The sequence below is a fragment of the Doryrhamphus excisus genome, chromosome 4 (assembly GCF_030265055.1).
Source record: "Doryrhamphus excisus isolate RoL2022-K1 chromosome 4, RoL_Dexc_1.0, whole genome shotgun sequence".
In the NCBI taxonomy this organism is placed as follows: domain Eukaryota; kingdom Metazoa; phylum Chordata; class Actinopteri; order Syngnathiformes; family Syngnathidae; genus Doryrhamphus; species Doryrhamphus excisus.
This window is the reverse complement of record NC_080469.1, coordinates 19509795-19523358: the sequence shown is the minus strand read 5'-3', so window position 1 is coordinate 19523358 and position 13564 is coordinate 19509795. Positions and strand designations below refer to the sequence as shown.

Sequence of the window (13564 nt, the reverse complement as noted above, 5' to 3'; positions counted from 1 at the left end):
GGCATCCTTTCAGAAAATGTGTGTAAACAATCGAGAAAAACTGTAACGCAGATAAGATGAGTTCACTCCAATCATTTAATAGAGATGATCAACACGTCTTTCCAGATGTGCTGGAGACGGCAGCCATGTTATGACCAGCGTTCGCCCCACTATTACGTTAGGCTTGGAGATGCCGTGTCCAACAAATGTGACACATGCTACGAGGTTCCACAAGGGAGCTGCCTGGGCCCACTACTGTTCTCCTTCGGACATATTATCAGGCAACATAATGTTGGCTTCCGTAGCTACGTGGACAACACACACATTTCCACGTCTGCGGAGCCCAATCAAATGGCAGCCATCCTTTCCGTGAGAAACTGCCTTCAGCAATAAATCAGTGGATGGGCAGGAACAGAAATCCTAGTTGTCAGCCTGATGGGAGGTCTTGGAGTCATCATAGACTCAGACTAACAAAAACACCGTTCCTCCACCTTAGAACCTTAGCCCAGGTATTACCAGTTATAAACAGAAATACTGATTCGTGCTTTTCCAGGCCTCCCTGAAAGCACCACAGAGAAAAGCACCATTGCAAACTCATCAATTAAGTACCGGATGGAACGCTAAGGTCAGTGAACGCAGCATGAAGCGCTTTGAGCAACAATTGTACTCCAAAAAGTTCTTCTACAAATAAAGTTGTCATTGTGATGTGGAACAGAATGTGCTGCCTTCCTGGTGCATTAGCGTCTATCAAAGTAAACATCTTGAGCTTTGCTTCGTTTTTTATTACACACACTACTATTCCCGTTGGCCGCACCCCGCACCTGCACATGAGATGTCTGATGGGAATGGCGATAAGCAACCACACTATCTTGCAGATGTTCATATCCCATGACGTGTAGGAGTGGCGCTTCCGGCACGTCGCCGTGTCACTAGAGCCCACATACACCCCCCCTTTTTTACTTGTTGGTCCCACTTGAATGCTTTTCGCTCTGCATTTTGAAAACAAATCCTTCAATCGATAGGCATCGACGTAAAATTCAATAGAAATCCGAAACAAATGATTCAATTGACGTTATTGCTACTGTACCAGTGATAGCAACGCTAATGGGAGCGAGCCCTAGTCCCTAGTTCTCTGCTGCCCTCGTGTGGTCACGCAGTGATAGTACGTCGCTGGAGGTCAACCGGGGCAGCTTTTATTCCACTTATGCTCCTTTTGAGTGGTGTTACGTTATGACAATTTGGGAACATACCTTTACGCTTCTCAGCAACGGTGTCCACACGGACTAAAAGTGTTTTCATGAGATTTCATTAGTGGGCGTCTCTAGAGGTAGGAAAATGAAATAAAAAGATTCAAATAAGAATAATGTGTAGTCCCAATGGGGTACAAGACAGTGCCCTGTGGTGCCAATCCCAAGCCTGGATAAATACAGAATGTTGTGTTAGGGAGGGCATCCCACATAAACATTTTGCCAAACCAACAGCACGACTTCCATACCGGAGGGAGAGGAGGGACTGTGAGGAGCGCCAAGAACCTGCTTTTCTATTTTTTAGTCATTATTTTTCACACTTTTATTCTAAGTCATTTTCTGTTTATTTAGTTTATTTATTTATTTTATTATTTTACTTTTTTGTATTTTTTAATACACATTTCTTTAAACTTTTTTGTACTAAGCCATTTCATAATTATTGTTTTTAAATGAGGGCGGCACGGCGGTCTAGTGGCAGTGGTTAGCGCGCAGACCTCGCAGATAGGAGACCTGGGTTCAATTCCACGCTCGGCCATCTCTGTGTGGAGTTTGCATGTTCTCCCCATGCATGCGTGGGTTTTCTCCGGGTACTCCGGTTTCCTCCCACATTCCAAAAACATGCTAGGTTAATTGGCCACTCCAAATTGTCCATAGGTATGAATGTGAGTGTGAATGGTTGTTTGTCTATATGTGCCCTGTGATTGGCTGGCCACCAGTCCAGGGTGTACCCCGCCTCTCGCCTGAAGACAGCTGGGATAGGCTCCAGCATCCCCGCGACCCTTGTGAGGAAAAAGCGGTAGAAAATGAATGAATGAATTTTTAAATGATTTTATTTAGGTCAGTCTTTACTTTCATTCATGTCTTATTTTTACACTTAAGACATTTTTTACATTTTTATTGAAATTTTATTTTTTTAAAACTTATTTCAATTATTGTTATTTTTCCTTTTATTTTATTTGTAATTTACTAATTTGACACTTAAATTTTTTCTTATTTTTCACACTTTCATTTGAAGTCATTTTTGTTCATTTATTTTGTATTTTTTAATGTCAAGTCAAGTCAAGTTTATTTGTATAGCCCTTAATCACAAAAGAACCTCAAAGGGCTTAACAAGCAGGCAACAGTAGATACAGTAGATGATAGACAATAGACAACATCCTTGATCTGAACCCCCAAACAACTTCCAAACAGCCTCTCCTGGACCCCCCCGGGGGGTATAGTGGGAGAGAGAGAGAGAGAGAGAGAGAGGAAGAGGCAGGGAATATTTAACTGAACTCTAAAGTGTAGAAATGAGTCTGTATGTATTTTTTATTTGTACTTTTTTACACTTATGCGTCATTTTGAATTTTTATTTATTTTTATTATTTTTAAAAACTTGTATTGAAGGCATTAAAATTTGTATCTGTAGTATTTTTTAAATTATTTCGGGCATGAAGACACATAACTAACTGTCCAAAGTGCATTGTAGAGGAATGTGCTGCCCTCTAGCAGCTGCCTTGTGTATTGCATGGTGCCGTCGGCACAGCTCTTGATAGCTGACCTCTCTCTAGCTCTCTCTCTCTCCCAGGCCTCATTGGGCCTCACTGAGGGGGTCACACGTATGTGGGGTGGGGGGTTGCCTTTCATCTGCCAGCAGAGCTCCATCCCAACTGAGCATTATTTTGCGACGTAGATGTGGCGATGAGTGTACCTAATATTGTGGCTGCTGAGTCGGTGCTTCTTGACAGACTGAGGACAGCTGGCTGACTTTCGGTAGCTCCAAAATAAAACGCACCCGTCAGGCCTTCCGCGTGTCGCCCTGTTGACCTCCACGTGTATTTTTAGCCTTTGGACGCCACAAACCTTAAAGAATACACTCATCCGCTTCTTCTTTTTTTCCAAGAAGAGGCGCAAAGTTAGGAGAACAAAGTCATAGAAAGTTGTATGTTGTCAAGAAAAGTCTTAAAGCTATAAAGTCACAGTACAGGTTTAAAAAAGGCAACGTGATGACAAAGTGCTGGTATGAGATCATGTGATGCATTTAGAGGGAATAAGCTAGTTTGAACAGATGAGTTTTGAGTTTCGATTTGAAGATGGGAAGGGTGGCAGAGTTACGGAGGTCAGGTGGCAGAGAGTTCCAGAGTTTGGGAGCAGAGCGCCTGAAAGCTCTGCTCCCCATAGTGCTAAGACGTGCAGAGGGAACAGTGAGATGGAGGGAGGAGGAAGATCTGAGGGAGCGGGAGGGATTGGCAATGTGGACGAGGTCAGAGAGGTAAGGGGGGGGCAAGGTTATGGATGGACTTAAAGGTGAACAGAAGGATTTTGAAGGTGATTATATGAGTCACTGCGAGCCATTGGAGTTGCTGCAGGATGGGGGTGATGTGGTGGGATGAGGGGGTCCTGGTGATGATCCAGGCAGCAGAGATCTGAACCAGTTGTAGCTTATGGAGGGATTTTTGAGGGAGGCCAAAGAGGAGAGCGTTACAGTAGTCAAGGCGGGAAGTGACAAGGCTATGGACGAGGATGGCGGTGGTGTGAGGGGTGAGGGAGGGGCGTAGACGATTAATGGAGCGCAGATGGAAGTAGGCTGACCTGGTGACGTTATTGATGTGGGATTGGAAAGATAGTGTGCTGTCAAGGATGCCAGACTCTTGACCTGAGGGGAGGGGGGGACTAAGGAGCTGTCGATGGAGAGAGAGAAGGAGTCAACTTTAGATAAGGTGGATTTGGTGCCAATGAGTAAGAATTCAGTTTTATTGCTATTAAGTTTCAGAAAGTTGGAGGTGAACCATGATTTTATTTCAGAGAGACAGGAGGTGAGGGAGGGGGGGAGTGTGGAGTTAGGTTTGGAAGAAAGGTAGAGCTGGGTGTCATCCAGCAGTGGAAGTGAATGTTAAATTTGCGGAAGATATGGCCGAGGGGGAGAAGGTAGGTTATGAAGAGAAGGGGCCCCAGGACAGAGCCCTGGGGCACACCTGTGGTGACTGGGGAGGGGTCGGAGGAGAAAGACTTAAGCTGTATGAACTGAGTGCGGTCTGTACGATAGGAGTGGAACCAGTGGAGGGGGGTGTGGGTTATTGAATATTATTGAATAACAAAAAGTTGACATGTGCATCTGTTCATAGAAAAAAGCAAGTCCGTCGAAATAAATGCGTTACTAACGCATGGCTTCCCGACAAGATCAAGTTATTTACGTCGCTGCATTGGAGTGAGTAGTCACCGAGTTACTAGCACACCGTATACATTTTTCAAATAGTTTTTCATCCAGAGGTACCCTGGCATACGAGTGTCCCGACTAACTCCTGATTTTCAGACGCCAGCCGTCTATGGAACCGATTTAGTTTGCTTTGAACTGCGAGCTAAAATGTAGGCTAGCTGCTGCTACTTCCGGTATAGCTAATGTTTGGAGGCAACAATGGACGGAAATAGCATTAGCTAGCGCTCCTAGCTAGCTAGTCACCGGGAAGTATTTGCAGCACGTTGGTAAAATATACGTACATTATAGCAATCAAATGTATCCTGTTTATTATGGATTGTGCAAAATGATGACAGGAACAATGTAAAATGAAAAGTGTTAACTGAATACAGAACCAGCATCAACCAGAGGCTGGAGTCTACCACAAATCTACACATTAGTAGCACTCAACAAGGTGATACATCAGCTCTTACCTTTTTGCATCCCCACAGGGTCAGCATTTGGGAGCAAATATGAGGTGATAGAAAGAATCCACTACAGTAGGCTATCTGATGGTAAAGGGGCTTAAGCCTTCTTCTTCTCCCATCGACTCAGCCCCACCTCGCTTTTTTAGGGCAGTGTGGCCAACCGTGGGTCCTTCTGTGTGTGCCACCATCAACAGTAGCCTGGCCTCTGGTATCGTGTCATACTTCTATAAAAAGGCTACTGTTGAACCTTTGCTTCAAAAAACTAGTCTGGATCCTTCATTCTTGTCAAATTATTGGCCAATCTCGAAACTACCTTTTATCTCAAAGATTTTAGAAAGATGCAACCTTTTTTAGATGAGAATGGGATTTTAGACACTTTCCACAACCTATTTTTAATAACTGACTCTGGTGGTTCAGCCAATTTAGTACTTTTAGACCTGACTGCTGCTTTTGACACAGTGGACCATACCATTCTTTTACCTCGCCTGGAGAACTGTGTGGGTGTCAGGGGGTCTGCCCTTGAGTGGTTTAGGTCGTACCTGTCAGGGAGATGCCTTGCCGTGGGACTTGGGGGATCTTACTCCTCCACTGCTCCCCTTGACTGTGGAGTCCAGCAAGGATCAATTCTTGGGCCCATTTTATTTGCCCTCTACCTGGACCCACTTGGCACAGTACTTAAAAAGCATGGCATCTCCTATCACCTGTATGCGGACGACTGCCAGCTGTACTTGCCACTCGCAAAAAATGACCATGCCCCCCTGACACCCCTTCTCGAGTGCTTAAAGGATGTCAAGGCTTGGCTGGCCCACAACTTTTTAAGGCTTAATGAGGAGAAGACCGAAGCTATCCTCCTCAACTATAAAGGCCCCCCTATAAACTTGGGCCCCCTCCAAAACAACATTAGTCCCTCAGCCACCAGCCTTGACGTCATAATAGACAGTGATTTTAAACTCAACAAACAAATTAATGCAGTTATAAAATCCTGTTTTTATCATCTTTGGCTTTTATCTAAAATTACTTCTTTTTTTTATCTTTGCGACACTTTGAGCAAGTCATGCACGAACAGGAACCAAAAAGTGGGAGCACATCACCCCAATTTTGGCCTCCCTGCATTGGTTGCCTGTTCGCTTTAGGATTGATTTTAAGATTTTATTGTTTGTTTTTATGCGTATAAAAACGTTGAATGGGCTGGCCCCCAAATACATCTCGGATCTCATCCAAATTTACTCTCCAGTGCAGTCACTGAGGTCCGAGGGCCAGCTCCAACTTGTGGTGCCCAAGACAAGACTTAAGACCAGGGGGACCGAGCCTTTTCTGTGGTTGGCCCCAAGCTATGGAACTCTCTCCCCTCCCAAGTAAAAAAGGCCCCCAACATCGAAAGCCTCAACGTCTCGTCTTAAAACCCACTTTTATTCTCTGGCTATTAACTCTGGGTGAGTCGTATGGTCCTGTGTCTTTTAGTTCTTTCTTTTTATTTTAATTGCTTTTATTTTTTATATTTTTATTGCTTTGGATCTGGGGCAGCACGGCGGTCTAGTGGTTAGCGAGCAGACCTCACAGCTGGGAGACCAGGGTTCAATTCCATCCTCGGCCATCTCTGTGTGGAGTTTGCATGTTCTCCCCGTGCATGCGTGGGTTTTCTCCGGGTACTCCGGTTTCCTCCCACATTCCAAAAACATGCTAGGTTAATTGGCCACTCCAAATTGTCCATAGGTATGAAGGTGAGTGTGAATGGTTGTTTGTCTATATGTGCCCTGTGATTGGCTGGCCACCAGTCCAGGGTGTACCCCGCCTCTTGCCCGAAGACAGCTGGGATAGGCTCCAGCACCCCCCGCAACCCTCGTGAGGAAAAAGTGGTAGAAAATGAATGAATGAATGCTTTGGATCTTGTTTTAAATATTGTAATATCTATTTTACTATTTTATTTCTTATTTGATCTTTTAGTTTTGGATTAAATTCAATTTGTGCCTTTATTTATTGTATTTTATTAAATTATTTTTTATAATTAAATTTTTATTTTTTATTTTATTTTATTATTTTACTAGTCTGTGCAGCACTTTGGAAACTGTTTATAAAATGTGCTATATAAATAAAGTGGATTGGATTGGATTGGATATCTACGGTACGGGAGAACATTACAAGGTGTGTTCAAGGACCGTCAAACAGGGGGACAAATCGCTGCTCGCATTAAACATGCAAAAATGTGGGATTTAGTATGAGTATATATTTATATTTTATAATATATTGCCAAAATTGACAGCTCTTTACATCACATGGATAAAAACGTATCTAGCTGTGATTAATTCTAAATGGACTACAGGCAAAACTGCGATTAATCACGGTGAAATATCGCGGTCAATAATCACAGTCAATTGCCAAGCCTTTAATTGTTGGAGGTCTGCTTTGAATGAGGGAAAGACCACACGTCCTTTGAAATGATTACAATTTATTTTGGTTGAAAAGAACTTCACAGCAGAACACACTTGACTGAAACAGCTGCCATTTCACATAGAACATAGTACAGGAAGGAGGGTGGTGTTCCATCTCATACATATGTATATATACTTAGATTATATATACATATAAATATGTAGAGAAATATTGCTCCCAGGTGATTTTTTTTCATGGCATTTGTTTGCTGTGGGTCGAGTAAAATTCAACGAGAGGTTTCAAACACCAAAAAGGAAGCGGGACAATGACACAAATCCCGAAAAGAGCATTTTTTATTGTTTAAACTTTACCATCAAGCTTAGAAGACAACCTAAGAATTCTGTCGCCGTATGGAATTCAAACACTCTGCAAAATAAGAATAAATACCATCATACAGCACTCAAAGCAAAAAAGGAGCACAAGGCATGCAAAAAAAATTGCCGGTCAACAAAAAGGTTGGCCTTTTTGTTTTCCTGTGGAAGCCAGAAAAAGGAGAAGCGCTGATGCTGTCAGGTGACCAAAGTACTGCCGACTGTTTGACGCTTAAAAAAAAAAAAAACAACACACAAAGTGTGTGTTTAGATTTCCTTCCAGGCGGGGGTGTCCAAACATATTGGCGACACAGCAAATGACAGCAATGTCGACTTGTACGTTTTATTAATATGTAGACGGCTGCATGTTGGACACCCCTGCTCTTAGGAAAAACGTTAGAAGGAAAACAAAAACAGGTAAGAAGCAGTAACCAAGTGTAGTGTTTTTTTTTATAAGCCACTTTTTTTTTTAAATAAAAGTCTCATGTGAGACAATATATCTCTTTTTGAAAAATAAGTCTATCTATAATTGGTTTTAAAATCTCTTCCAGTATACATTGAGTTATTTTGCACCCTATTTATGTGTTTTGTGTGTTTGTTTGCCCAAAGCACCTCATTTGTTTTCCAATCAGGCTTCAGGAGTTCCCGGGTTGGAAAGACCCATGGGACCTTCTTCTCCAAAGTGTGGCTGGAACTTGCCAGTCCTGAGACAATAGCACCTCGAGGTGAGACACACACACACACACACCAAGGAGGAGGGAGGGAGGGAGGGAAGGGACAGGTGTGACGGGTCGTGTGCTTGCAACCGAACACCTGGTGTTGGAGGCCAAAGCAGGGGATGTCCTGCCCGAGCCTGACACCCTCCAGTTGGCCGGTCCTGGCCCGAAGAGGCGGGCGCTTCACCCCTGACGCCGTCCGGACAGGAGAGCTCTTTTGATTGGCTGTCAACCAGGAAGTCTGCCGTACTGCTATCAAAAGAACCAATCGACTCACAGGTGCATCTCAATGAGAATATCTTTGAAAAGTTACTTTATTTTAAAACGTTTAGCTTGTCACATTTTCTTACTCTGTGACCCATTTAGCTTATTTGACAAAGTAGAGATTACTCGTGGAAGAAATCATATCAGGCTTGTCAAAAATACGCATTTTGGACACCCCAGCATTAATTGGTCTCAGTTGGAACTGAACTCCAGAAATCAATTCTGATTTATTGAGATGCACCTGTATTTGTATAGGTAAATATATATATATATATATATCTCAACCAATGGGCATCCACACTCATATCTATAACATCCATCTATGTATTTAGAACAGCTCTTTATAAAGACACTTATTTCTCAGTCATACATACTTAATTTGACTCCGCATTTTGAACAAGTCATGCACTCCAGATCCTGTTGTATCTCCCCGGCTCTGCATCGTCTGGTCGTCTTGAGCAACAAATAAATCCAACGAAAACAAAAAGAAAAAGTAAGTAAGCCGTCAGTCGTCGTCCACGTCGTCGCCCTCGGACTCCTCCGCGGCCCGGCGCTCGAACGCCTTGTCCCGGTGCCGCTCCTGGATCTCCTTCATCTCCTCGGCGTAGCGGCTGAACGCTCCCCCAAACTTGCTCCAAGCCTTGAAGGGGATCGTGATAGAGTTCCGGTAGCTGGGCTTCACCTCGCTCACCCGCAAGAAAACGCCGTACTTGTTGGAGCCCACGTCGAAGAAGAAGCGCTTCGAGTCCACCATGATGGAAGTGCCCTCCGGGAGCTCGCTGTAGCCCGTCGCCCCTCCGCCGCCGCCGGCCAGCTCGTCGTCGTCACCGCCGTAGTCGTCTATCAACTTAGCCAAGGCGTCGCGGAACTCTATCAAGCCCTGGGCCGGCAAGGCGATGGTCTGTCCCGCGTGCATGCCAGTTCCGGGCATGCCACCCACGCCGACACCGAAGCCGGGGCCTCGGTTGACGGTCTGGCGGATTCGGAGAAAGCGACCTCGCTGGTTCTCCTTCAGGTCGAGGTAGTATTTTCGGTTCTCCCGCACCAGGAACTCGCTCTTCAAGGCGCGCCGAGGCCCGCTGTCATCGCCGCCCGATGACTGGGCGATCTGTTCCGGAGTGCTAGGCCCCAACTGGGCGTAGTGCTCGATGAAATCTCCGAGGTAGTCGCGGAACTCCGCCGCCACTGACATGGAAAGGGTCAGCCGACTTTTCGACCCTCCGGCGCCAACCTCGGCGATCTTGATGAACCGGCCTTTGGCGTTCTGCTTCACGTCAAGGTAGAAGCGTTTGTTCTGGATGTCTAGCCGTTTCGAGGCCAGCTCCTGGGTCTCGGGCTCCCGCTGGTAATGCTGGAAGCCGCCACCGCCACCGCCGCCGCCGCCGCCACCCCCTCCGCTGCTGCTGCCACCGCGCTCACTTCCACTATCCCCATCCGCCATCTTCGCCACCAGCAGCCCCTTTCTCTGCGTAGCTTCCACTCGCACCCCCTTTGCTAGCCTAGCTCACGCAAGGAAGAAACCGGATGCCAAAGGTTTGGTGATGATTAGCTGCCTCGTATGCCACTCTCAAAATCCTGCATTTCGATTGGCTAAAACCCTGCCCATCAAGTGAAAGATTACAACTTCTTGATGACGTAATCGTAACGTATTTGTACTTGAAAACAGAAATGTGTATTGTTGCTATATGAGTGTTATTTTGAACCTTTTTGTTTTTAAGGTTTAGAGAAGTTTTCACAGCTAAACGTGGTCACTTGTGCGAGGAATTTAAGTGTCACACGTGAAGTCGACGTCATGTTCACAAAGGCGATGTCAGTATATTGCATTTGGTGCATTTTGGGGAAAGGGTGCTCCTGGAAGGACACTACACAAATCCCGCCTACTTGTTGGTTACGTGCGCAAAATGCAGGCGCGATTAACGCTTCTGTTGGTGGCGTGGAGTGGGTTGGGTTGGGGGGGGGCGTCATCGCTACAAGCCGTGCCCTGATTGGCCTAGAACAATGTTCAGTATTAGCAACGGATCATCAGATTGGATGCCTGTGCTATTACTGCGGCTGGCGTGAAAAAGACTTTACGAGGGGATTTATTGGGTCTTTGCCCGTCGGAAACCGAAATTATTAGATATTCACGTACAGCTTCAGTCAGATAAGGAGGCGGAAAATGGTATGTGAGCGTATCCTGCTATTGCAACAAACGTGTATGGTTATCTATATGTTCTATCGACCTTGCACGAGAAAGTGCTTTTTTGATTCACAGCCTGTCATTGCGCCAAAGTGTTAGCATTAGCGGTAGCATGAAAAGTATCTGTATTGTTCATAATAACATCGTTTTTGACAGTGGTATACATTAATGGTCACACATCATTGTTGGGAGTTTGTGTTTAATTTTAAAACACGACTTCGCTTGGTAGCAAAATTGTGTTTTGGTGTAGACGGTGAAAGGCGAGTTACGAGCTACTTTTGCTAAACAGCGCTACAACCATGGTAGTGTTAAAACGGCGTCGGGAAAAAGACAGAGTTGCTGTTTATTGTCATATTTATTGACTTATGCAGCAGGTTGAACATTGGAACAAACCGACAAACGACCAGCATTGAAACTTTTTGATAGTATAAATAACTCGAACATGACGTTTGTTTACTGCCAGGCTGCGGGCACTGGCAGCTTTTTGCTCATTTCTGCATTTAATGTATTTTTACTGTTTGTTGCAATGCAATTTGTTTGTTTCTACATGCAACAGTTTGTGTTGATGGCGCGTTTGTTTTGGTTTTGATTGGCGGGAAGGTGGCAACCTGTAGTCTAATGTGTCAACTAGAGGAGGACGATACCGCAGCTTTTGGTATCGATCCGATACCAAGTTAAAGCAGAGCCAATGTTGCTCGATATCAATATTTGAATATGTTCATGATCATTGAATGATTTTGCATTAAATTTGTTGATTGGGGTTACAATCAGTCTAAAACAGGATTAAAGATAAAGACGTATGGGCTGGAATGCTTTTTTAAAAACACATTTTTGCAGTTAATTTGTAGGTGTAGGTGTGTTTAAATAAATGCAATGTGAAATGAAAGTCTATTTTGGAGGGTTTAACAACACAACACATTGTGCAACGCCTGATGCAATTCAGTCAAAAGAACATGAACTAGGTTCATTTTTGCACAAATTCAGTCATTGAAGTCATTTAATTGAATGACATGTGAAACACTACAACTGTACAGCATGTGTGTGCTTTGTTATTGATATATTGTGTCATTTGAAGGCTGGCGGCAAGGCAGGAAAAGACAGCGGCAAAGCTAAGGCCAAGGCGGTGTCTCGCTCCCAGAGGGCCGGCCTTCAGTTCCCAGTGGGCCGCATCCACCGGCACTTGAAGACCCGCACGACCAGCCACGGTCGCGTCGGAGCCACAGCAGCTGTGTACAGCGCCGCCATACTGGAGTACCTCACTGCTGAAGTGCGTGTGAGAATGTTGTGTGTTTGTACTCGGTGTGTGAGTGCGTTGTTTTACCTTGCGTCGTGTTCTTGTCGCTGCAGGTGCTCGAGTTGGCCGGCAACGCATCCAAAGACTTGAAGGTGAAGCGTATCACTCCTCGTCACTTGCAGCTGGCCATCCGTGGCGACGAAGAGTTGGACTCGCTTATCAAGGCCACGATTGCTGGAGGAGGTGAGCACATGTTGTGTTTTTTTTTTAATGCCTGCATTTTTCAACAATTTTAAGAAGGAGGTGCTTGTCTCACCAGACATTTACTGACACATAGTGACCAACGTAGAATACTACTATGTAAAAATGTGCATATTTTTGCCTTATAATATGCCGTATTCAACCACGAAGTGGAATATTTATTCATTAATGTATGCTTGGGAAACCGAGATGGAGTGAAGCTGTGAAATTACGTAACTCGTCCTACACAGCAGATGGCATATATCGCATACAACAACCTAACCTAACCTTTTTGTTTGTTTATATATGGGCGAGGAAGGAGGTTTGTCCTTCATGACGTTATGATGGTTATGGTTCTAAGGACAGATATGACTCTTAGAACACCATTTAAAAACATATTTGCGTAATTGAGGACCTTTTACAATGCGATTTCACATGTGTTGATTCTTGGGTGTGTGTCCATTCAGGTGTCATCCCCCACATCCACAAGTCCCTGATTGGGAAGAAGGGCCAACAGAAGACTGTTTAGATGCTACCTTGACCTCCATCATCTGGGCTTGTGCTTTGATCAGACAAGAGGGTCACCTTTGTTTGTTTGTTTTTTTTTGTATAATTATTTTTATGATGGCAAACCAAGATTGTTACTTTGTGTTGTTTCCCCACTTAAAAAACACTTAATGACTGTTTGTGTGTCTTGTTGGAATGCTTGACTTGTGTTGAGAGTGGCGACAGTGAATTTGTTTGATTGGCTTATGTTTTATACTCAAAAGAAAACTTGTTAAAAGCATTTTACATATATATATATATATCTATGAAATTTGTTTTGTGTTTATTGATGCTATTTACGATAGTGCACAATATTTTTGAACAGCTAAATGTGCGACGGTGCTTTTCACCTCTTGTTGTGTTTTGAACTGCACAATGTTAGAAGTATTACCTTTTTTTGTAATGACATTGATCTGAAAAATTGTGAGATGCATCTGCACTTGTATGTGGAGCGCAGAAGTATTTAAAAACTTGAACATTTGGTGGCACGGAACCCTGCATGTTTGGCCTCAATGTGCTCGTGTCCGTGACATATCGCTACGTTTTCTGAAAATCTCAGCAGGGCTTAACACTCAAACGTTGTGTGTGTCTGTGAGTGTGTGGGAAACTTGAATCTAACTCCATGACATTCTGCTAATGAACATCGGAACAATTTCTTCTTTTAAAAAAATATGTGTTCAAAACACTATTTTGTCTGAATAAAAACCCTTTTTATGCCATCACTGACTAACGTCGTCTTGGGACCCGGAAGTTTGGAAGACATCCAGAAGAATAAT

The 13564-nt window shown here is 44.2% G+C and overlaps 2 protein-coding genes across 2 annotated transcripts; one reads left to right on the top strand and one right to left on the bottom strand.

Moving 5' to 3' along the window:
• Window positions 1-8611: 8611 nt before the first annotated feature.
• On the bottom strand, window positions 8612-10371 carry LOC131128752 (transcriptional activator protein Pur-beta). Its single transcript, XM_058071910.1, has one exon. It carries the CDS (start codon window positions 10028-10030, stop codon window positions 9095-9097), a length of 936 nt encoding a protein of 311 aa, XP_057927893.1. The 5' UTR covers window positions 10031-10371; the 3' UTR covers window positions 8612-9094.
• A 215-nt stretch (window positions 10372-10586) lies between these two features.
• LOC131128755 (histone H2A.V) lies at window positions 10587-13520 on the top strand. The gene is made up of 4 exons (XM_058071914.1): window positions 10587-10750; window positions 11844-12035; window positions 12116-12245; window positions 12710-13520. The coding sequence occupies exons 1-4, from the start codon at window positions 10748-10750 to the stop codon at window positions 12769-12771; spliced, it is 387 nt and encodes a 128-aa protein (XP_057927897.1). The 5' UTR covers window positions 10587-10747; the 3' UTR covers window positions 12772-13520.
• The last annotated feature ends 44 nt before the right edge of the window (window positions 13521-13564 follow it).